Source organism: Salmo trutta, chromosome 36 (assembly GCF_901001165.1).
Source record: "Salmo trutta chromosome 36, fSalTru1.1, whole genome shotgun sequence".
Lineage (NCBI taxonomy): Eukaryota > Metazoa > Chordata > Actinopteri > Salmoniformes > Salmonidae > Salmo > Salmo trutta.
In genome coordinates, this window is record NC_042992.1 from 12,417,617 (window position 1) to 12,443,945 (window position 26,329).

At 45.0% G+C, this 26,329-nt stretch overlaps 1 protein-coding gene across 1 annotated transcript in view; it reads left to right on the plus strand.

Annotated features, from left to right (window-relative positions):
• Positions 1–418: 418 nt before the first annotated feature.
• The window catches only part of LOC115175398 (adhesion G protein-coupled receptor B2-like), an 81,585-nt gene continuing 55,674 nt past the window's right edge, over positions 419–26,329 (plus strand). Inside the window, exons 1-6 of the mRNA XM_029734630.1 lie at positions 419–483; positions 1,394–1,460; positions 7,836–7,921; positions 15,525–15,626; positions 19,136–19,235; positions 20,527–20,598. Of these exons, the coding sequence (XP_029590490.1) occupies positions 7,836–7,921; positions 15,525–15,626; positions 19,136–19,235; positions 20,527–20,598 (360 nt within the window). The 5' untranslated portion in view covers positions 419–483; positions 1,394–1,460. The remainder of the gene's footprint in view (positions 484–1,393; positions 1,461–7,835; positions 7,922–15,524; positions 15,627–19,135; positions 19,236–20,526; positions 20,599–26,329) is intronic.

Below are 26,329 nucleotides of genomic sequence, written 5' to 3' on the forward strand. Positions count from 1 at the left end.
GTAACCAAGCATAAAGGACCCTTTCTTTGACTCTCTCTCTCACACACACACACACACACACACACAAAACACACCACACACACACACACACAAACACACAACACACACACACACACACACACACACACAAACACACACACACACACACACCGTCTCGGGTTAACCCTGATATAAGTCAGATACATTCATTAACCAAGAGAGAGAATAGAGGAGGAAAAGTTTCAGTCTACAGTCACAAGCTAGTCAACTAACGGTTGTGAAATAACACACTATGTGGCTATATTTTCAAGGGGATGCATCTGTTCTCTTGCTGTTATATCATCCTTTCTCTGTCACTTGTCTTTCTCTTATTTCTCTCTATTCTAAATGTCCCTCCCTCCCTCCCTCCTTCCCTCCCTACCTCCCTCTCTCAGGTCTCCCAGCCCTGGTGGTTGCTGTGTCAGTAGGTTTCACTAGAGCCAGAGGTTACGGTACACCCAGCTAGTGAGTACACATTTTCACCTTTCACCCTTCATGTGTTTTTGCAGTGCACCTAGGGCCATTTGTATGAAGTGATTTCACAAACGAAGAAATGTTTATGTTTTACTGTATGGATTTGAATCCCCTACTTAAAGAAATGTTTATATTTTACTGTATGGATTTGAATCCCCTACTTAAAGAAATGTTTATGTTTTACTGTATGGATTTGAATCCCCTACTTAAAGAAATGTTTATGTTTTACTGTATGGATTTGAATCCCCTACTTAAAGAAATGTTTATGTTTACTGTATGGATTTGAATCCCCTACTTAAAGAAATTTTTATGTTTTACTGTATGGATTTGAATCCCCTACTTAAAGAAATGTTTATGTTTTACTGTATGGATTTGAATCCCCTACTTAAAGAAATGTTTATGTTTTACTGTATGGATTTGAATCCCCTACTTAAAGAAATGTTTATGTTTTACTGTATGGATTTGAATCCCCTACTTAAAGAAATGTTTATGTTTTACTGTATGGATTTGAATCCCCTACTTAAAGAATGTTTATGTTTTACTGTATGGATTTGAATCCCCTACTTAAAGAAATGTTTATGTTTTACTGTATGGATTTGAATCCCCTACTTAAAGAAATGTTTATGTTTTACTGTATGGATTTGAATCCCCTACTTAAAGAAATGTTTATGTTTTACTGTATGGATTTGAATCCCCTACTTAAAGAAATGTTTATGTTTTACTGTATGGATTTGAATCCCCTACGTAAAGTATTTGGAAGGAACCCCCTGAAGAGAAATGGAAAAGTATCTCAAACATAGGAACTAGTCATTGGGAAAATGAAACACAGAATAAAGTGTATTTTACAGAAGTTGTACATTATTGTTAATAACTTCCTGTCTTTTCCTCTCCGTTGTTTTAGTTGCTGGCTGTCCTTGGAAGGCGGGCTTCTCTACGCATTTGTCGGACCTGCAGCTGTCATCGTATTGGTGGGTACCTTTTATCCCTATTGTCATTGGTAAGTCTGGATGTCTGTCGACAGGCACTGACCCGACTCTGAATTTATAATCCTTTCCATGATCTATTTCTTCTGCCTGTCATACAGGTCAGATAGGGGTTAGGAATAAACACTGTTTAGATGACCTCCAGATGGTTGATATATGGTGCTTTCAAGACAACAGGGAACTCAGAGAAAAACAAGGTCAAATCATGATGTCAGTGATCTTCAGGTTGGAAATTCAGAGCTCTAGAAAGATGCCCGACTTTCACACTTGGAATTTTGAGTAGGATGACCGTTCCAAACTATTTTTCCCAGTCGTTTTGAGAGTTCCCAGTGGTCTTGAATGCAATGAAGTCGGAAGTCGGAGATTTCCTAATTCCCAGTTGTTTTGAATGCGCAAAAGGAACCTATTTACTGCTCCAGATCCTTACCATAACTCGAAGACAGCAGGAAATAGATAAATACGACAAAGTGAATCATTTAATACTTTATTTGCCACTAGCGGTTTCTTTCAGAGTAACCTGTGTCTAGCGATGTAAATCAATCAAATTCAATCAGTTGTATTCATAAAGCCCTTTTTACATCAGCTTTTGTCACAAAGTGCTGTAAAGAAACCCAGCCTAAAACGCCTAACAGCAAGCAATGCAGATGTAGCTAGGAAAAACTCCCTAGAGTACTTAAGTAAAGTACTAACAAAAATTATTTTCTTTAGGAATGTAGTGAAGTGAAAGTTGGCAAAAATATAAATACTAAAGTAAAGTACAGATACTCCCAAAAACGACTTAATCAATACATTTTTCATGACACCCAAAAGTACTCATTACATTTTGACAGGAAAATGGTAAAATTCACGCACTTATCAGGAGAACATCCCTGGTCATCCCTACTACCTCTGATCTGGTGGACTCACTAAACACACATGATTCATCTGTAAATAGCAATTCCATTTACTTTTGATACTTAAGTATATTTAAAACCAAATACTTTTAGACTTTTACTCAAGTAGTATTTTACTAGGTGACTTTCACTTTTACTTGAGTAACTTTCTATTATGGTATCTTTACTTTTACTGAAGTATGACAATTGCTACATTTTTCCACCACTGCCAGTGTCAGACAACAATGGCAGCGAACATTAACAGAGAAACCATTTTCTAACCTGGTACTTGGAACCTTCAACCTTTTCAATTGTCATTACTGTAAAGCAGGGGTCATTGAACAGATGGCCAGGGGACCGGAATGTAATTTCAAATTATTTGTAGACTGCAAATTGACCACAAAAAGCCCAAACAGATATAATATGTGACAAAAAATATATAATTTCAAACTTTGCTTACATTTGTATACATTTACAAGTATCTCTTTATTATGCGTGGGAATACTCACTCCAATAATAATAATAATAACAAAAGTAAAAGCATGAGTTCACTTCCTTAGGCAAAGACATATTAACCAGAGTCGACCTCAATTGTTGTAATAGAAATAGAAAGGTGGTCTTTGGATGCAAGAGTCCTCTTGGTCATATTTCTAAAACTATTAGTTCTCCTAGATATTTTGTTGCAAAGCCTTTATTAAAATGATGTAGCACAATTCTACAGTCGTGGCCAAAAGTTTTGAGAATGACACAAATATTAATTTTCACAAAGTCTGCTGCCTCAGTTTGTATGATGGCAATTTGCATATACTCCAGAATGTTATGAAGAGTGATCAGATGAATTGCAATTAATTGCAAAGTCCCTCTTTGCCATGCAAATGAACTGAATCCCCCAAAAACGTTTACACTATATTTCAGCCCTGCCACAAAAGGACCAGCTGACATCATGTCATTGATTCTCTCGTTAACACAGGTGTGAGTGTTGACGAGGACAAGGCTGGAGATCACTCTGTCATGCTGATTGAGTTCGAATAACAGACTGGAAGCTTCAAAAGGAGGGTGGTCTTTGGAATCATTGTTCTTCCTCTGTCAACCATGGTTACCTGCTAGGAAACACGTGCCGTCATCATTGCTTTGCACAAAAAGGGCTTCACAGGCAACGATATTTCTGCCAGTAAGATTGCACCTAAATCAACCATTTATCGGATCATCAAGAACTTCAAGGAAAGCGGTTAAATTGTTGTGAAGAAGGCTTCAGGGTGCCCAAGAAAGTCCAGCAAGCGCCAGGACCGTCTCCTAAAGTTCATTCAGCTGTGGGATCGGGCACCACCAGTACAGAGCTTGCTTAGGAATGGCAGCAGGCAGGTGTGAGTGCATCTGCATGCACAGTGAGCGAAGACTTTTGGAGGATGGCCTGGTGTCAAGAAGGGCAGCAAAGAAGACACTTCTCTCCAGGTAAAACATCAGGGACAGACTGATATTCTGCAAAAGGTACAGGGATTGGACTGCTAAGGACTGGGGTAAAGTCATTTTCTTTGATGAATCCCCTTTCCGATTGTTTGGGGCATCCGGAAAAAAGCTTGTCCAGAGAAGACAAGGTGAGCTCTACCATCAGTCCTGTGTCATGCCAACAGTAAAGCATCCTGAGACCATTCATGTGTGGGATAGCTTCTCAGCCAAGGGAGTGGGCTCACTCACAATTTTGAAAAAAAACACAGCCATGAATAAAGAATGGTACCACACATTCTCCGAAATGACTTCTTTCAACCGTCCAGGAACAGTTTGGTGACGAACAATGTCTTTTCCAGCATGATGGAGGACCTTGCCATAAGGCAAAAGTGATAACTAAGTGGCTCGGGGAACAAAACATCGATATTTTGGGTCCATGGCCATGAAACTCCCCAGACCTTAATCCCATTGAGAACTTGTGGTCAATCCTCAAAAGGCGGGTGGACAAAAACAAAAACCCACAAATTCTGACAAACTCCAAGCATTGATTATGCAAGAATGGGCTGCCATCAGTCAGGATGTGGCCCAGAAGTTAATTGACAGCATGCCAGGGCGGATTGCAGAGGTCTTGAAAAAGAAGGGTCAACACTGCAAATATTGACTCTTTGCATCAACTTCATGTAATTGTCAATCAAAGCTTTTGACACTTATGAAATGCTTGTAATTATACTTCAGTATTCTGTAGTAACAACTGACAAAAATATCTAAAGACACTGAAGCAGCTAACTTTGTGAAAATTAATATTTGTGTGATTCTCAAAACTTTTGGCCACGACTGTCTACTTCTCTGAGAGATAGAGCGCCAGCGTAAGAATGCTTCTGTGGCTTTGCTAATAAAGTAAACACAGCAAAAAAAGAGACATGCCTTTTTCAGGACCTTGTCTTTCAAAGATAATTTGAAAAAATCCAAATAACTTCAGAGATCTTCATTGTAAAGGGTTTAAACCCTGTTTCCCATGTTTGTTCAATGAACCATAAACAATTAATGAACATGCACCTGTGGAACGGTCGTTAAGACACTAACAGTTTACAGACGGTAGGTAATTAAGGTCACAGTTATGAAAACTTAGGACACTAAAGAGGCCTTTCTACTGACTCTGAAAAACACCAAAAGAAAGATGCCTGGGGTCCCTGCTCATCTCCGTGAACATGCCTTAGGCATGCTGCAAGGAGGCATGAGGACTGCAGATATGGCCAGGGCAATAAATTGCGATGTCCGATAAGTGAGACGCCTAAGACAGTGCTACAGGGAGACAGGAAAGACAGCTGATCGTCCTCGCAGTGGCAGACCACGTGTAACAACACCTGCACAGGATCGGTACATCCGAACATCACACCTGCGGGACAGGTACAGGATGGCAACAACAACTGCCCAAGTTACACCAGGAACGCACAATCCCTCCATCAGTGCTCAGACTGTCCACAATAGGCTGAGAGAGGCTGGACTGAGGGCTTGTAGGCCTGTTGGTAGGCAGGTCCTCACCAGACATCACCTGCAACAACGTCGCCTATGGCACAAACCCTCCGTCGCTGGACCAGACAGGACTGGCAAAAAGTGCTCTTCACTGACGAGTTGCGGTTTTGTCTCACCAGGGATGATGGTCGGATTCGCGTTTATCGTCGAAGGAATGAGCGTTACATCGAGGCCTGTACTCTGGAGCAGGATCAATTTTTAGGTAGAGGGTCCGTCATGGTCTGGGGCGGTGTGTCACAGCATCATCGGACTGAGCTTGTTGTCATTGCAGACAATCTCAACGCTGTGCGTTACAGGGAAGACATTCCCCTCCCTCATGTGGTACCCTTCCTGCAGGCTCATCCTGACATGACCCTCCAGCATGACAATGTCACCAGCCATACTGCTTGTTCTGTGCGTGATTTCCTGCAAGACAGGAATGTCAGTGTTCTGCCATGGCCAGCGAAGAGCCCGGATCTCAATCTCATTGAGCACGTCTGGAACCTGTTGGATTGGAGGGTGAGGGCTAGGGCCATTCCCCCCAGAAATGACTGGGAACTTGCAGGTGCCCTGGTGGAAGTGTGGGGTAACATCACACAGCAAGAACTGGCAAATCTGGTGCCGTCCATGAGGAGGAGATGCACTGCAGTACTTAATGCAGCTGGTGGCCATACCAGATACTGACTGTTACTTTTGATTTTGACCCCCCCCCCCTTTGTTCAGGGACACATTATTCAATTTCTGTTAGTCACATGTCTGTGGAACTTGTTCAGTTTATGCCTCAGTTGTTGAATCTTGTTATGTTCATACAAATATTTACACATGTTAAGTTTGCTGAAAATAAACGCAGTTGACAGTGAGAGGACGTTTCTTTTTTTGCTGAGTTTAGATTTCTACTGTCTGTAGAATTACTGACTGTATCCAGTGTGAATCCCTGTGTCAATACACACACATTTTCTATAATCCAGATATGTGTGTGTGTGTGTGTGTGTGTGTGTGTGTGTGTGTGTGTGCGTGCGTGCGTGCGTGCGTGCGTAGGTGCGTGCGTGCGTGTGCGTGTGTGTGTGTGCGCGTATATGTGTTTGTGTCCCTGCTCCCCTCATGTTGTGTTTGGAGAGACGAGGTACATCAGAGTAACACAGGCCTCCTCAGGATGACCGTCTAATTAATGAAAACAAATTATGATCTAGCCTTCGGCAAATAACGGGGCTGGAGACCGCTGTCTCCCAGGGAAACAAGGTCGTACATGACGGGAATGTCAACAGGAAGGAAAGATGCAGGTTAAAGCATCGAATAACATAGAAGACAGATTTATGATGGGAAATGAAAGATCAATGTTGTGCTCAGTGCAGTAGACATGAAGATTACTACGGACGAAAGATGTTGCAGATGTATCAAAACACTAAAGTGCTCAGTGGAGTAGAGACAAAGGTTTGTATGGAAAAACACAGTATGTGGTGAAAATAGACTGAGGTCCAGGAGTAATGATCACTGATCTGGACTATGTTCCAGTGGACTCCTGTTCTTTTCTCAAGGTGAAGAAACAAGCTTTCTATGGCAGTCTGTGGGAGTAGACAGACAGTCTGAAAGAGAGTGGGGAGATTGTAGAGGGATTGGGAGGGCTACTTTAGAGTCAGGTGAGAAAGAAAGAGAGAAGGGTAGAGGGAAGGAAAGAAGGTTAGAGGAAAGGAGAGAAGGGTAGAGGGTAGGAGAGAAGGGTAAAGGAAAGGACAGAAGGGTAGAGGGAAGGAGAGAAGAGTAGTGGAAAGGAGAGTTAAGGGAGAAGGGAGGGAGAGAGGGGTAGAGGGAAGGAGAGAAGGGTAGAGGGAAGGAGAGAAGGGTAGAGGGAAGGAGAGAAGGGTAGAGGGAAGGAGAGAAGGGTAGAGGAAGGAGAGAAGGGTAGAGGGAAGGAGAGAAGGGAGAAGGGAGGGAAAGAGAAGGGGAGGTGGGGAGATGGGGAGAAAGAAAGATAGGACATAGAGATAGCGTAAGAGGGAAAGAAGGAGGGAGAGAAGGGAGGAAGAGGAGAGAGCAAACGGGGTCAGGATGAAGAGGGACATGTCACTGGCATGGAAAATCTCTAACATGGGCAGGATTCCCCAATGGAAAAGCACTCGTGACGAAGCTTGGCTGGGGTGTGTGTGCTTGCGTGTTGTGTATGCGTGCACATCGTTGTGTGTGTGTGCGCGCGCCTGCGTAATCTGTGTGTGTAATGTGTGTGTGTGTGTGTAATGTGTACCAGTGGGTCAGGGATCAAAGTTGTAAGGACACTTAGTAGAACTCAGTCCTAAAAGGCGCACGGTTGGGACAGAGGGGGTTAGACTCGGGATCTGCTCACTTCAACTATACCACCCCCTGACACACACACATACCACACGTACACTCATAACCCTGTCCACCATAGCCAAATCCCATTTTAGACTGTTCAGTCTGGGAATTGAAGGGATTATAGTTGGCAGAGTCTTGTCTCAGATCTTAACCCTTAACCTGAATCTCTCTCTCTCTGTCTGTCTCTCTCTATCCCTTTCAGATGAACATGCTGATCGGTATTGTGGTCTTCAACAAGCTCATGTCTCGAGATGGCATCTCTGACAAGTCTAAAAAGCAGAGAGCTGGGTAGGTAGACTAGATTTAGAGCTGTAGAACCAGAACTGTCTGCCTGTCTGTCTCACACTAACAGACATCATGCTTGGACCATCCAGTAGGGCTGTTGTGGTGACCGTATTACCGCCACACCGGCAGTCATGAGTCATGACCGCAGTAAAATTCCATGTGACCGCTGAGTCACGGTAATCTCCTCTTATGCACTCTGGACATGCTTTGGTAATACCCAACTCATTAACGACCATCAGGTCCTAATGGCCTGGTACTCAGGGCTCTATTGTCCCTCCATCAGGTCCTAATGTCCTGGTACTCAGGGCTCTATTGTCCCTCCATCAGGTCCTAATGGCCTGGTACTCAGGGCTCTATTGTTCCTCCTTCAGGTCCTAATGGCCTGGTACTCAGGGCTCTATTGTCCCTCCATCAGGTCCTAATGGCCTGATACTCATGGCTCTATTGTTACTCCATCAGGTCCTAATGGCCTGGTACTCAGGGCTCTATTGTCCCTCCATCAGGTCCTAATGGCCTGGTACTCATGGCTCTATTGTTACTCCATCAGGTCCTAATGGCCTGGTACTCAGGGCTCTATTGTCCCTCCATCAGGTCCTAATGGCCTGGTACTCAGGGTTCTATTGTTACTCCATCAGGTCCTAATGGCCTGGTACTCAGGGCTCTATTATCCTTCCATCAGGTCCTAATGGCCTGGTACTCAGGGCTCTATTGTTCCTCCATCAGGTCCTAATGGCCTTGTACTCAGGGCTCTATTGTCCCTCCATCAGGTTCTAATGGCCTGGTACTCAGGGCTCTATTGTCCCTCTAACCACTCTGACATCAGTGCAAACGAAATAACATCAAACACTTATCATTGAAACAGAATCCTGCTTTTAAAACTCACCTCACTGTGATGATCAATTTGAAGAAAGAAGTTCTGAGTGTAAAACATGGTCATTGTGAATGTTGTTTCAAAGCCTCACACAACAAAATGGACAGTGCTTTCTAAGCTGAGGATTCATTCAAAACCCCCATACGCATGTTCGAGCTGATGCATACACATAGACTTATGAGCCCAAGCCCACAAAAAACTTCAATTCAAATGATGATTGTGCCTTATACAGTGCATAGTCTAACGCATATTACGCATGGCAGAAAAACATCAAACACAACTGATGTAAGATGTCTTTGATACGTCATTGGTTTAGCCTACACTACCAGTCAGAAGTTTTAGAACACCTACTCATTCAAGGGTTTTTCTTTATTTTGACTATTTTCTACATTGTAGAATAATAGTGAAGACGTCAAGGCTATGAAATAACAGTTATGGAATCATGTAGTAACCAAAAAAGTGTTAATTAAACATATTTGAGATTCTTCAAATAGTCACCATTTGCCTTAAAATCTGTTTTGTGGTGAAAACATGTTACTATCGATGTTACGGAACAGATTTCACTTGTTGGGTAGCTGCAGAGGAACAGGGTTGGAGAGCCCCTGGCATACAGAGTTTGGGGAGACTATCCCCTGTCATGCAGGGAGAGCATGAGCCTCAAACAGTGGTTGATACATGGGGTGAATTAACTGTTGTTATATTTATTTCTCAGCTGCTCATATTAAGTACAGCTCCGCTGTAAAAACAAAGTAGCCTACCAGGCATCATTGAAAAACGGACCGGCGGGAAAGTGTATAGCCTCCATGTCTTTTTTTCCCCCGCCCCCCCCCCCCCTGATTTTACATATTAGTAAAGACAAGATTACATTTTGAATAGTCTGATGTGTGAAAATACTTGATGAGAGAACAGCTGTGCAGCCTGAGGGAAGGAATAGTGCACAAGATTTTTTTGCTACTTTCTCAAATCAAAAGGCTATAGTGATATCATGCAGCCCATATACGGTTTGTATCATTCACAACTAAAGTTGCCAAACAACTCTAAATCTAGCATATAGGACCTGTTTCAAATGATAACTTTTTTCTCAACATAGCCACTTCATAAGCGCACTCGCTCCGAAACGAGAAAAACAAAATTTCTATTTTTATTGAGTTAAGACATTTACATTTACATTTACGTAATTTAGCAGACGCTCTTATCCAGAGCGACTTACAAATTGGTGCATTCACCTTATGATATCCAGTGGAACAACCATTTTACAATAGTACTTCTATATCTTTGTTTTGGGGGGGGGGGTTAGAAGGATTACTTTATCCTATCCCAGGTATTCCTTAAAGAGGTGGGGTTTCAGGTGTCTCCGGACGTGAGGGAGCTTGTTCCACCATTGGGTTGCCAGAGCAGCGAACAGTTTTGACACCATTCATGGACCATCTACTCACACCAACAGACACCATTCATGGCCCATCTACTCACACCAACAGACACTATTCATGGACCATCTACTCACCAACAGACACCATTCATGGCCCATCTACTCACACCAACAGACACCATTCATGGACCATCTACTCACCAACAGACACCATTCATGGACCATCTACTCACCAACAGACACCATTCATGGACCATCTACTCACCAACAGACACCATTCATGGACCATCTACTCACCAACAGACACCATTCATGGACCATCTACTCACACCAACAGACACCATTCATGGACCATCTAATCACACCAACAGACACCATTCATGGACCATCTACTCACCAACAGACACCATTCATGGACCATCTACTCACACCAACAGACACCATTCATGGACCATCTACTCACCAACAGACACCATTCATGGACCATCTACTCACACCAACAGACACCATTCATGGACCATCTACTCACCAACAGACACTATTCATTAACTAGGCAAGTCAGTCAAGAACAAATTCTTATTTTACAATGATGGCCTACACCAGCCAAACCCTCCCCTAACCCGGATGACACTTGGCCAATTGTGTGCCGCCCTATGGGACCCCCGATCATGGCTGGCGGTGATACAGCCCGGGAACGAACCAGGGTCTGTAGTGACGCCTCTAGCACTGAGATGCAGTGCCTTAGTCCGCTGCGCCACTCTGAAGCAAAATTATGTGGTTGTTCCAGCCATAGTTGTTTTAGTGATTCTATGTCTATGGATCCAGGCTTTTTACGCTTAGAAGAGATCTGATGGAGAAAGAGGAGTCTCACAAACAAGCAGACACACAAAGAGAGACACACATACGCTTGTATGCATTGAACTCTCTTTCAAATAACCCTGAACACACACAAACACCGATAGGCAGCAGCTGTATCCATTTAACTCGCCACATATGTTAATGAGCGAGCGAAGAGGCTTTTTACAACAGGAGCAGACGACCCTTCATGACCTTTTATTGGATCTAGACCAAGGCCTTGTGTTCCACTGTATAAACACTCCCACACATGTTTCCATTTACCATGCATTGTAGAGACTCAAACGTCAAGGGGTGTCAACATCAATGGCATAAATACCACTCTGTCTACTTACAGGCATTGAATTAAGATAGATCTAGTAGCTAATGTTGAATTTGCTTCTGGGATGAAATGATTGACAAAGAATTGGGATAATGTTTAGGGATATATAATGTGTAGAGAATATAGAAATAGACTGAGGTCATGCTCCACGCATACCGTTTCCATATGATTCATTAACAGAATGCAGTCTCACATGTACATACACACACACACACACACACACACACACACACACACACACACACACACACTTTATTTGAATCTGCAAATCATACATACACACACGCACACACTCACACGCACACACACACACCGATACACTCCCACAGTAGAGTAGAGAGGTTTCTGCTGTTCCCTGGTCTGTAATTCCATCAGCAGTGATTTGCATTGGTATTCATCCAAAGATTGCCGATTTCAATGAGCACGGTTACATGCAGTCAAATTCATTTAATAGTTTATGATTAAAACATTTAAAAGATTTGCAAGAAGAATGATTTCCCTAATAATTCTGTTGACCTGGAAACATCTGAAATCAGGCTACCTGATGGGACTACACCTAAATGCAGAAAATTGCCAACCAATATAAATGTTCTACCATAGCAACCATGTTATTACTGCAAAGCCTATTTGATTCTGAGTTCGGACATATATAGAGTTGAATGTACTTTTGTTTTTGCTCACTTCATTCATGCAATCAGATGGAGGTTTGAACATGTTTATGTCCTAATAATCTTAATAATTCTAAAGATCAGAAGACTGGGTGTTTTAATTGGCGAGTGCTTACTTCCATTTTGACCTTACTCTGATTAGCAGAGTAAGGTGTTTACTCGGCCTGCTGTCATAATCAGTTTAATATCAAATGATTAGTGGACATGTAAACATACTCAATATCCTCCCAACCAAATCCATGCTTTCATTTCTCTCTTCTCTTGATCTCTCTCTTCTCTCTCTTCCCTCTATTGTCCTCTGATGACATGATCACTCACAGACATGCACGTCAACACACACTCAATCCCTCCCCCTTGCAAACAATGACCCTATTGGTGGAGTAGGCTTCTACGTAAATGGGCTTCAGAACAGAGATTCACACACACACACACACACACACACACACACACACACACACACACACACACACACACACACACACACACACACACACACACACACACACAGAGTCCGTCCATGTTGTCATTAGTGTTAATGCATTTTTATGAAGCTGTGGGGTTGTGGATGGCACTAAGGCAATGAGCTGTGCTGGGGGGCTAATGTAGCATAGCCACGCTACGCACTGCCCCATCATTCTGCACTGAGCATTACACACACACACACACACACACACACACACACACACACACACACACACACACACACACACACACACACACACACACACACACACACACATCACTGTGGCTGGTTTTGGATGTAAGGAGAAGAACCTTAATCTTTGGGAAAGGCGTGCCGCTAGCGGGACACCTCGACAACATCCGGTGAAATTGCAGAGCGCCGAATTCAAACTACAGTATTATAAATATTTAACTTTCATAAAATTACAAGTGTAATACATCAAAATAAAGCTTAACTTCTTGTTAATCCAGCCCCTGTGTCAGATTTCAAAAAGGCTTTACGGCGAAAGCACAATATGCGATTATCTGAGGACAGCGCCCCACATACAAACACATGAAAAACATACGTCAACCAGGCAGGTGCGACACGAAAGTCAGAAATAACAATATAATAAATGCCTTACCTTTGATGATCTTCTTCTGTTGGCACTCCGAAAGGTCCCAGTTACATCACAAATGGTCCTTTTGTTCGATAATGTCCTTCTTTATATCCATAAAAACTCAGTTTAGCTGGCGCGCTTCAGTCAATAATCCACCCAGTTTCCCTCCATCAAAATGCATACAAAATAAATCCCAAACATTACTAATAAACTTTTCCAAACAAGTCAAACAACGTTTATAATCAAACCTTAGGTACCCTTATACGTAAATAAACAATAAGACGGAGAATCGTTATTGTCTTTACCGGAGAAAAATACCAAAGAACGCACTCTCATTCACGCGCTTGGAAACACCACAGCCAAAATCGGAGCCACCTAGAAAAACTACAATCTCTGGCTCATTTATCCAAAAACCAGCCTGAAACTCTTTCTAAAGACTGTTGACATCTAGTGGAAGCCCTAGGAACTGCAATCTGGGAGGACTTCGCCTTATAATAAAAGTAATAGCCATTGAAAATAGTGGTAGGCTGAATTTGTTGGGGGGGGGATGGTTTGTCCTCGGGGTTTCAACCTGCCATATCAGTTCTGTTATACTCACAGACATAATTTTAACAGTTTTAGAAACTTTAGCATGCATATCCTAGCTTCTGGGCCTGAGTAACAAGCAGTTTACTTTGGGCACGCTTTTCATCCGGATGTCAAAATACTGCCCCCTATCCCAAACAAGTTAAGTCAATGAAGTTTGAGGGTTCCAGCTTGAGGGTTTCGTCTGTCCCAATAGGGAAACCCTTTGAAGAACCCTTTTTGGTTCCAGCTAGAGCCCTTTTTGGTTCCAGGTAGAACCACTTCTAGGGAAAGAGTTTTACATGGACCCCAAAAGGGTTATTCTTAGAACCAAAAAGGATTCTTTAAAAGGTTATCCTAAGGGGACAGCCAAAGAACCCTTTTAGGTTCTAGATAACACCTTTTATCTAAGAGTGTACTTCAGGGTCCAAATCACTGAGTCAGCACTCACTGAGTCACACACACACACACACACACACACACACACACACACACACACACACACACACACACACACAGACTCACTCTGCCTTAATATCCCACCCTAACACACCCCCAAGCTCTAACTGAGACATGACTACTGTCTCCTGGTTCTAGCAGGCATCACTGGAGCTTATGGCTAGTGACCTAATGAGAGCCCAGACTGGCCAAAAGAAGAAGAGTTGAACAGACTATCTAGACTGTCCCAAACACACACACACTAACACATCATCACTAACAGTTTGTACACTGAAAACATATACACACACACACACTGTGGGAGAGAGACAGTTGGTCCTGGCAGTGCCCATCTGTCTCATTGTACATTATTATTAATCCGTGTTAGCCAGACACACTTTATTAGTCTGCTTTAAGATTATTCAGCATCCTCTTCTCCCTTTCTTTGTTCACTTTCTCTCACTGCTCCCTCGTTATTTCTCTCTCTCTCTTCCTCTCTCCCTCTTCCTCTCTCTTTCTCTCTTCCTCTCTCCCTCTTCCTCTCCCTCTTCCTCTGTCCCTCTTCCTCTCTCTTTCTCTCTTCCCCTCTCCCTCTTCCTCTCTTTTTTCCTTTGTCCCTCTTCCTCTCTCCCTCTTCCTCTCTCCCTCTTCCTCTCTCCCTCTTCCTCTCTCTTTCTTCCTCTCTCTTTCGTTTATCTGTCACTGCATTCTGTCATGATCTTTGTATTCTGACTTGTTGTCCATTGCTGCTACTTAGAGGTTTGTTAAATTTTTTTCTTCTTTCTTTTCTCCTTTTCTGTGTCCCTCTCCCTCTCTTTTGTCCGTGTGTCCATTATGTATGTCCTTCTGTGCTTTTCGCCTTCGTTTGCAACCGCACTGCCCATCCCATCCGCACTGCCCATCCATTCCTCACTCTCATGTGTGTGAATGTGTGTATGTGGTTTGCACCCCATTGCACCCCATTACTTGTTGAATGTGTGTGTTTCTGGGTCTGTGTTTGTCTTTCCCATTTGTGTGTCTGTCCTCCCCACCCTCTCCTCCTGTGTGTCCGTCCTCCCCATCCTCTCCTCCTGTGTGTCCATCCTCCCCACCCTCTCCTCCTGTGTGTCCGTCCTCCCCATCCTCTCCTCCTGTGTGTGTGTCTACCCCACTGTGTGTGTTGTTTCTCTCCCCCTTCCTTGTGCATAACTGACTGCCCCCCACAATATGTGTGTGTCCTCCTCCATCCTGTGTCCTCCTCCTTCTCCATCCTGTGTCTTCCTCCTCCATCCTGTGTCCTCCTCCATCCTGTGTCCTCCTCGATCCTGTGTCCTCCTCCTCCATCCTGTGTCCTCCTCCATCCTGTGTCCTCCTCCTCCTCCATCCTGTGTCCTCCTCCTCCATCCTGTGTCCTCCTCCTCCATCCTGTGTCCTCCTCCATCCTGTGTCCTTCTCCTCCATCCTGTCTGTGTCCTAAAGTCCACCGGTTGAGGCGTCGCGTAGCAGACTGCTCCTGAAATGCTCCAAGTGTGGTGTGATCTCAAGTACAGCTCTCTCCAGCTCTACTGCCAGCAACGCCATGTTAGTCAACACATACTCTCACACACCAAAACTTACCCTCACACACCGAAAGATACCCTCACACACCGAAACATACCCTCACACACCGAAAGATACCCTCACACACCAAAATATATCCTCACACACCAAAAGATACCCTCACACACCAAAAGATACCCTCACACACCAAAAGATACCCTCACACACCAAAAGATACCCTCACACACCAAAAGATACCCTCACACACCGAAACATACTCTCACACACCAAAACTTACCCTCACACACCAAAAGATACCCTCACACACCAAAAGATACCCTCACACACCAAAGCATACCCTCACACACTGAAACATACCCTCACACACCGGAAACATACCCTCACACACCGAAACATACCCTCACACACCGAAACATACCCTCACACACCGAAACATACCCTCACACACCGAAACATACCCTCACACACCGAAACATACCCTCACACACCGAAAGATACCCTCACACACTGAAACATACCCTCACACACCGAAAGATACCCTCACACACGGAAACATACCCTCACACACCGAAAGATACCCTTACACACCGGAACATACCCTCACACACCGAAAGATACCCTCACACACCGAAAGATACCCTCACACACTAAAAAGATACCCTCACACACCAAAATATATCCTCACACACCAAAAGATACCCTCACACACTAAAAAGATACCCTCACACACCAAAAGATACCCTCACACACCGAAACATACTCTCACACACCAAAACTTACCCTCACACACCAAAAGATACCCTCACACACCGAAACATACCCTCACACACCGAAACATACCCTCACACACCGAAAGATACCCTCACACACCGAAAGATACCCTCACACACCGAAAGATACCCTCACACACCGAAAGATACCCTCACACACCGAAGATACCCTCACACACCGAAAGATACCCTCACACACCGAAAGGTACCCTCACACACTAAAAAGATACCCTCACACACTAAAAAGATACCCTCACACACTAAAAAGATACCCTCACACACCGAAAGATACCCTCACACACTAAAAAGATACCCTCACACACTAAAAAGATACCCTCACACACCAAAAGATACCCTCACACACCGAAAGATACCCTCACACACCGAAAGATACCCTCACACACCGTAAGATACCCTCACACACCGAAACATACCCTCACACACCGAAACATACCCTCACACACCGAAACATACCCTCACACACCGAAAGATACCCTCACACACCGAAAGATACACTCACACACCGAAACATACTCTCACACACCAAAACTTACCCTCACACACCAAACGATACCCTCACACACCAAAAGATACCCTCACACACCGAAACATACCCTCACACACCGAAAGATACCCTCACACACCGAAAGATACCCTCACACACCGAAAGATACCCTCACACACCGAAAGATACCCTCACACACTAAAAAGATACCCTCACACACTAAAAAGATACCCTCACACACCGAAAGATACCCTCACACACCGAAAGATACCCTCACACACCGAAAGATACCCTCACACACAGAAAGATACCCTCACACACCAAAAGATACACTCACTCACCGAAACATACTCTCACACACCAAAAGATACCCTCACACACCGAAATATACCCTCACACACCGAAAGATACCCTCACACACTAAAAAGATACCCTCACACACCGAAACATACCCTCACACACCGAAACATACCCTCACACACCGAAACATACCCTCACACACCGAAACATACCCTCACACACCGAAAGATACCCTCGCACACCGAAACATACCCTCACACACTAAAAAGATACCCTCACACACTAAAAAGATACCCTCACACACCAAAACATACCCTCACACACCAAAACACACCCTCACACACTAAAAGATACCCTCACACACCAAAACATACCCTCACACACCAAAACATACCCTCACACACCGAAAGATACCCTCACACACCGAAACATACCCTCACACACCGAAACATACCTTCACACACCGAAACATACCCTCACACACTAAAAAGATACCCTCACACACTAAAAAGATACCCTCACACACCAAAAGATACCCTCACACACCAAAACATACCCTCACACACTAAAAAGATACCCTCACACACCAAAACATACCCTCACACACCAAAACATACCCTCACACACCAAAAGATACCCTCACACACCAAAAGATACCCTCACACACCAAAAGATACACACTCTCTTTTTTCCATCTCTTTCTCTCTCCTTCTCCCTCTATCTCTATCTCTCTCAGTATCTCTCTCTCCATACTTCTCTCTCTCACTCTCTATCTCTCTCTCTAGACACAAACACATTATCTCTCTCTCACACACACACACACAGACACACACACACACACACACACTATCTCATTTACAGCTGTCAGTTACTTGTCTCTCACCTGGTCGTGTTCTGCATCGATCACACAGTCTGGAGGTCACTGTGGCTTTCAGTATGCCTGAACACACAGCTGATGTGTGCGTCACTGTGGGTGCGCCTGCATACGTGTGTGTGTCACTGTGGGTGCGCCTGCATACATGTGTGTGTCACTGTGGGTGCGCCTGCATACGTGTGTGTGTCACTGTGGGTGCACCTGCATACGTGTGTGTGTCACTGTGGGTGCGCCTGCATACGTGTGTGTCCCTGTGAGTGCGCCTGCATATGTGTGTGTGTGAGCGTGTGCATGTGTTATGAGAGTGTCGCCGTCCCAGATTCTAAAGTTTGAAATTCTCTCCCTCCTCCCCTCTCCCCCTTCTCTCCCCCTTCTCTCCCTCCTCCCCTCTCCCCCTTCTCTCCCCCGTCTCTCCCTCCTCCCCTCTCCCCCTTCTCTCCCTCCTCCCCTCTCCCCCTTCTCTCCCCCTTCTCTCCCTCCTCCCCTCTCCCCCTTCTCTCCCCCGTCTCTCCCTCCTCCCCTCTCCCCCTTCTCTCCCTCCTCCCCTCTCCCCCTTCTCTCCCCCTTCTCTCCCTCCTCCCCTCTCCCCCTTCTCTACCTCCTCCCTTCTCCCCCTTCTCCGCATTTTCTCTTTCCTCCCCTCTCCCCCTTCTATCCCTCCTCCCCTCTCCCCATTCTCTCCCTCCTCCCCTCTCCCCTCTCCACCTTCTCTTCCTCCTCCCCTCTCCCCCTTCTCTCCCTCCTCCCCTCTCCCCCTTCTCTACCTCTTCCCTTCTCCCCCTTCTCCGCATTCTCTCCCTCCTCCCCTCTACCCCTCCTCTCTCTCTCTCCTCTCCCTCCTCTCCTCTCCCCTCCTCTAACTATTCTCTCCCTCCTCCCATCTCCCCCTCCTCTCCCTCCTCCCCTCTTCCCCTCCTCTACCCCTCCTCTCTCTCTCTCCTCTCCCTCCTCTCCTCTCCCCTCCTCTAACTATTCTCTCCCTCCTCCCATCTCCCCCTCCTCTCCCTCCTCCCATCTCCCCCTCCTCCCCTCTTCCCCTCCTCTACCCCACCTCTCACCTCTTGTCTTTCTTCTCTTTCAGGGCATCTCTCTGGAGTTCCTGTGTAGTTCTCCCTCTGCTTGCTCTGACCTGGATGTCTGCTGTGTTGGCCATCACCGACCGCCGCTCCACACTATTCCAGGTACACTTTGCTGTCTTCACACTTACACACACCTGCATACACACATCTGCATACACACACACTCACATGTATCCAAGCTTGTATAACAATGTACTGTATACACTCTTTCAAACTCACTAACCTTTGCATGCACTCATACACACACTGATACACACACTCATACACACACTGATACACACACTCATACACACACTGATACACACACTGATACACACTATGATACACACTCTGATACACACTCTGATACACACACTGATACACACACTCATACACACACTGATACACACACTGATACACACTCTGATACACACTCTGATACACACACTGATACACACACTGATACACACACTGATACACACACTCATAAACCAACCAGCTCTCAGAGTCTCACGTCAGAATTAGACGTTCATCCATGTTTCTTAAATGTCAAATTTCCAAGTTGTTCCAAAACTCACATTTCAAAGTGTTTATGGTTAAGTTTAGGCATTAACTCAGAATTTCTAAGGATAGTGTTTAGGTTTGGGAAAGGCTTTAAACAAAAATCTGAAAAACAACTTTCTATTCCTGGATTAGACCATACAACCTTTTGCACCAGAGGCAGATGCTTAGACAGATACTTCCACCTATCCATCATCCCTGTCCACAGCACCCTAGCAAAACCCCAACCTACTTGTAGCTAACAGCGCTCACGGTTTCCACCACTTACCCGATCCCCATGTCATCTCCTGACATCCTCACTCTAATACTGACTCGTATCACAGTGTCCTGGCTGCATACACACTCTCATACACACACGGATACACACACTGATACACACTCTCATACACACACGGATACACACACGGATACACACACTGATACACACTCTCTCTATCTCTCTGTCACTGTCTCTCTCTCTCTTTCTAGCTCTCTCTCTCTCTCTATCTCTCTCCATTTCTCTCTCTGTCTCTCTCTGCTTCTGTCTCTCTCTCGCTGTCTCTCTCTCTCTTTCTAGCTCTCTCTCTCTCTCTCTATCTCTCTCTCTCCCTGTCTCTCTCTCTCTCTCTCTCTCTCCAGTTCTCTCTCTGTCTCTCTCTGCTTCTGTCTCTCTCTCGCTGTCTCTCTCTCTCTGTCTCCCTCTCTCTGTCTCCCTCTCTGTCTCCCTCTCTGTCTCCCTCTCTGTCTCTCTGTCTCCCTCTCTGTCTCCCTCTCTGTCTCTCTGTCTCCCTCTCTGTCTCCCTCTCTGTCTCTATCTCTCTGTCTCTGACTCTCTCTTTCTATGGTAACTGACAGCCGTTCTGCTTTCTTTCAGGTTCTGTTTGCTGTCTTTGACTCTGTCCAGGGTTTTGTCATCATTACTGTCCACTGTGCCATGCGCCGCGAGGTTAGTGTGTGTCTGTGTGTGTCTGAGTGTGTCTGTGTGTTTCTGAGTGTGTCTGAGTGTGTCTGAGTGTGTCTGAGTGTGTCTGTGTGTGTCTGTGTGTGTGTGTCTGTGTGTTTCTGTGTGTGTCTGTGTGTGTCTGAGTGTGTCTGTGTGTGTCTGTTTGTGTCTGTGTGTTTCTGTATGTGTCTGTGTGTGTCTGTGTGTGTATGTGTGTGTCTGAGTGTGTCTGAGTGTGTCTGTGTGTGTCTGTGTGTGTCTGTGTGTGTCTGAGTGTGTCTGAGTGTGTCTGTGTGTGTCTGAGTGTGTCTGAGTGTGTCTGTGTGTGTCTGAGTGTGTCTGAGTGTGTCTGTGTGTGTCTGTGTGTGTCTGTGTGTGTCTGTGTGTGTCTGTGTGTGTCTGTGTGTGTCTGAGTGTGTCTGAGTGTGTCTGTGTGTGTCTGTGTGTGTCTGTGTGTGTCTGAGTGTGTCTGAGTGTGTCTGTGTGTCTCTGTGTGTTCCTGTATGTGGGTATATGAAGAACGTCTGTTTAATTCCTGAATTGAAACCCAAACCCTGCTACAGGTGGTCTCGTTTTCAACGCGACTTTCTCCTACTGAAGCGTACCGTACCAGCTAGCTAGATAGACAGAGGTTCAGCTCAGACATGGGAAGGATTACTCTGCTTCAGCCTGTATTAATATAATAGAGTATTGTCCAGATGATCCAGGGCTCCTATAAAGAGATTAGTAAGACACTGTATGAATTAAGACGATAAGTCCCCAGTCGAATGCCCTCACTGTCCATTCTCAACAGACACACAGAGTCTCAATGGAGACGAAATACCCATTTACCAGGCACACACACACACACACACACACACACACACACACACACACACACACACACACACACACACACACACACACACACACACATGCAGCAATCTCTATTGCACTCCATACTGCCCTTTCCCACCTGGACAAAAGGAACACCTATGTGAGAATGCTGTTCATTGACTACAGCTCAGCGTTCAACACCAAAGTGCCCTCAAAGCTCATCACTAAGCTAAGGACCCTGGGACTAAACACCTCCCTCTGCAACTGGATCCTGGACTTCCTGACGAGCCGACCCCCAGGTGGTAAGGGTAGGCAACAACACATCTGCTTCTCTGATCCTCAACATCGGTTCCCCTCAGGGGTGCGTGCTTAGTCCCCTCCTGTACTCCCTGTTCACCCACGACTGCGTGGCCAAACACAACTCCAACACCATCATTAAGTTTGCTGATAACACAGCAGTGGTAGGCCTGATTACCGACATCGATGATACACCCTATAGGGAGGAGGTCAGAGACCTGGCAGTGTGGTGCCAGGACAACAACCTCTCCCTCAATGTGATCAAGACAAAGGAGATGATAGTGGACTACAGGAAAAGGAGGACCAAACAGGCCCCCATTAACATCAACGGGACTGTAGTGGAGCGGGTTCGAGAGTTTCAAGTTCCTTGGTGTCCACATCACCAACAAGCTATAATGGTCCAAACACACCCAGACAGTCGTGAAGAGGGCACGAAAGCACATTTTCCCCCTCAACATTTGACATGGGTCCCCAGCTACACCATTGAGAGCATCGTGACTGGTTGCATCACCGTCTGGCATGGCAACTGCTCGGAATCTGACCGTAAGGCGCTACAGAGGGTAGTGCGAACGGCCCAGTATATCACTGGGGCCAAGCTTCCTGCAATCAGGACCTCTATACCAGGTGGTGTCAGAGGAAGGCTCATAAAATTATCAAAGACCCCAGCCACCCAAGTCATAGACTGTTCTCTCTGCTTCCGCATGACAAGTGGTACTGGAACGCCAAGTCTAGGACCAACAGGCTCCTTAACAGCTTCTACCCCCAAGCCATAAGACTGCTGAACAATTAATCAGATGGCTACACAGACTATTTACATTGATCCCCCTCCTTTGTTTTACACTTCTACTACTCACTGTTTATTATCTATGCATAGTCCCTTTACCCCTACCTATATGTACAAATGACCTCGACTAACCTGTACCCCCGCACATTGACTCAGTACCGGTACCCCCTGTATATAGCCTCGTTATTGTTATGTAATTCTACTGTGTTACTTTTAATTCAGGAAATATTTTCTTAACTCTATTTCTTGAACTGCACTGTTGGTTAAGGGCTTGTAAGTAAGCATTTCACGGTAAGGTCTACACCGGCTGTATTCGGCGCATGAGACAAATACAATTTGATTTGATTTGATTTAATGCACACACACACAAACACACATGCACACACACATGCTTGCATACACACACACATGCATACACACATACACACACACACACACACACACATCCGTGTACTCACACACACACATACACACACACACACACACACACACTCACACGCCCCCCTAGTGTGCACAAATATCAGACAAACCACAATGCATTGGGGTTTGATCCATTCCGTGCCTACACAACATCTCTCTGTCGCTCCCCCCGATATGATATACATCACTTCATTGTTTATTGCGTAAACATATAGTTGAACATTAATGGACAAAAAAACTTTAAGACATACAGTATATGTTAAACCAATATCACAAAAGCATAGGATTAGAGTTGCCCAAATCCAGGAATTATTTGAGTAAATCTGAAAATCTCTGTCAGGGACTGAACATAATCCCTAATAGCTGCAGCACAACAAGCAAGCAGATGATGGTGTCTCTGGGATGGAGAGAGATGTGGAGAGGAGAAGAAGGAGAGGAAAGGGGGATGAGAGACTGTGTGAAGAAGTTGCAGAGAGGAATAGAGGGACAGCGGCAGAGGGAGGATGGGGATTGAAAGAACATAGAGTCCATGGATCTATAGAGAGGGTGTGTTGCAGAGTGACACGATGTGTGTATGAGAACGAGGGAGGGAGGGAGGGAGGGAGGGAGGGAAGGAAGGAAGGAAGGAAGGAAGGAAGGAAGGAAGGAAGGAAGGAAGGAAGGAAGGAAGGAAGGAAGGAAGGAAGGAAGGAAGGAAGGAAGGAAGGAAGGAAGGAAAAAGAGGGAGGTAAGGTCTGTGGAGTTCTGTGGAAAATAATTTACCCGATAGGGAGTTAGAGAACATGGACGGATGTATAGAAAATGTGATTAGCAGGAAGAGGGGAGGGAGAGAGATGGATCGAGAAATTAGGAAAGGAACATGGATGTATGTATGAAAATAATGATTGTAGCAGAGAGGAAGGGAGTGAGAGAAAAAGAGGGAGGGAGGGAGAAGGGAGAAAAAAAGAAAGGGCAAGAAAAGGAGAAAGGGTTAATGAATAACACAAAGGGAGAACATTTAGAACATTTGGAGGAAGGAAAGTGTGAAGATCGGGAGAAAGACAAATGTAGAGGGAGAGAGAAGGAGGGAGAGAGAATGTGAGCGAGGGAGGGTGAGGGAGCGAGTATAGATCCATAGGAAACCCATTTGACTTTGAAATGAGAAGTACGCAGCCATCAGAGTGCCAACTCACCCAGCAGGGATGAGGAAAGCAGAGTTAACATAGAGAGGATATACAGAGAGAGTGGGAGGGAGAGAGATGGAGAGAGAGAGAGATGAGAGAGAAAGAAATAGAAACATGCAGAGAGCGAGGGAAGGAGATAGACGGAGAGAGAGAGAGAGAGAGAGAGATGGAACGAGCGGCGATACTCCAGTGAATGCACTATTCATCTGACACGGGCTCTGCTCTGATCCAATATGCAGTCTCTCTCTCTCTCTCTCACACACACACACACCGAACACCCGCTGTGAATGAAGATGGCTTTTCTTTGGCGCTGCGGCTCACTTCAGTGTTCTGTTCTCAGATTCCGCTCATAGGGTGGTAATTTGTTGTCCTACTCAGCCACTCAGATGAAAGTCAGTCATTTGTATGCTCAGGTGAAGATATGGTTGTCTTGATATCCTGGAGGGATGAAAGGACACAGATTACATATTAGTAGGGTTTATTGAGTCAGACACAACAACCACACAAAATCAAACTGAATTAAGGTGAATTTAAAATAGCAACACACTTTACAGTAAAATAATATAAATGAAGGAGATAAAAAAATAAGTGAATGCATATATGGTCATATACACATTTTTTAAGTGTAGTCTCAGTGTGTCAGTGTAGTCTCAGTGTGTCAGTGTAGTCTCAGTGTGTCAGTGTAGTCTCAGTGTGTCAGTGTAGTCTCAGTGTGTCAGTGTAGTCTCAGTGTGTCAGTATAGTCTCAGTGGGTCAGTATAGTCTCAGTGTGTCAGTGTAGTCTCAGTGTGTCAGTGTAGTCTCAGTGTGTCAGTGTAGTCTCAGTGTGCCAGTGTAGTCTCAGTGTGTCAGTGTAGTCTCAGTGTGTCAGTGTAGTCTATGTGTATGCATGCTTGCATGTCTCCTATCCATGTTAAACTTGTTACACACGACAAGATTTTTGGTAACACACTAAACAAATTTGTTTGTTCGACATCCCAATGTTCGTAGGAAGTTTTGGGACTCATTGGGTATAGTGTTAATATTAGTTCTCTCTGTCTCAACATGATGTGGGAGGCAATGTGGGTGTAAATGGCATACTGTGTACCCACTAATCAAATCAAATCAAATGTATTCATAAAGCCCTTTTTACATCAACAGATGTCACAAAGTGCTTATACAGAAACCCAGCCTAAAACCCCAAACAGCAAGCAATGCAGATGTAGAAGCACGGTGGCTAGGAAAAACTCCCCAAAAAGTCCGGAACCTAGGAACAAACCGAGAGAGGAAGCAGGCTTTGAGGGGTGGCCAGTCCTCTTCTGGCTGTGCCGGGTGGAGATTAAAAGAGTGCATGGCCGTTAAGGCCAGATCGTTCTTCAAGATGTTCAAATGTTCATAGATGACCAGCAGGGTCAAATAATAATCACAGTGGTTGTAGAAGTTGCAACAGGTCAGCACCTTAGGAGTAAATGTCAGTTGACTTTTCAAATCAAATCAAATGTTATTGGTCACATACACATATTTAGCAGATGTTATTGCGGTTGTAGTGAAATACTTGTGTTCCCAGCTCCAACAGTGCAGTAGCATCTAACAATTCACAACAATACATACAAATCTAAAAGTAAAAGAATGGAATGAAGAAATATTTAAATATTACGACGAGCAATGTCGGAGTGGCATTGACTAAAATACAGTTGCAGTTGCCGTAGCAGGCGGTGATACAGCCCAACAGGATGCTCTCAATTGTGCATCTGTAAAAGTTTGTGAGGGTCTTAGGGGCCAAGCTGAATTTCTTCAGCCTCCTGAGGTTGAAGAGGCGCTGATGCGTCTTGTGTAGTACACAGTCTGTGTGCGTGAACCATTTCAGTTTGTCAGTGATGTGTACGCCGAGGAACTTGAAGCTTTTCACCTTCTCCACTGCGATCCCATCGATGTTGATAGGGGCATGCTCCCTCTGCTGTTTCCTGAAGTCCACGATCAGCTCCTTTGTTTTGTTGACATTGGGGGACAGGTTATTTTCCTGGGACCACTCCGCCAGGGCCCTCACCTCCTCCCTGTAGGCTGTCTCGTCATTGTTGGTAATCAGGCTTATTTCTGTTGTGTTGTCTGCAAATTTGATGATTGAGTTGGAGGCGTGCGTGGCCACGCAGTCATGGGTGAACAGGGAGTACAGTAGGGGGCTGACCACGCACCCTTGTGGGGCCCCAGTGTTGAGGATTAGCGACTGGGGGTGTTGTTTCCTACCTTCACCACCTGGGGGTGGCCCGTCAGGAAG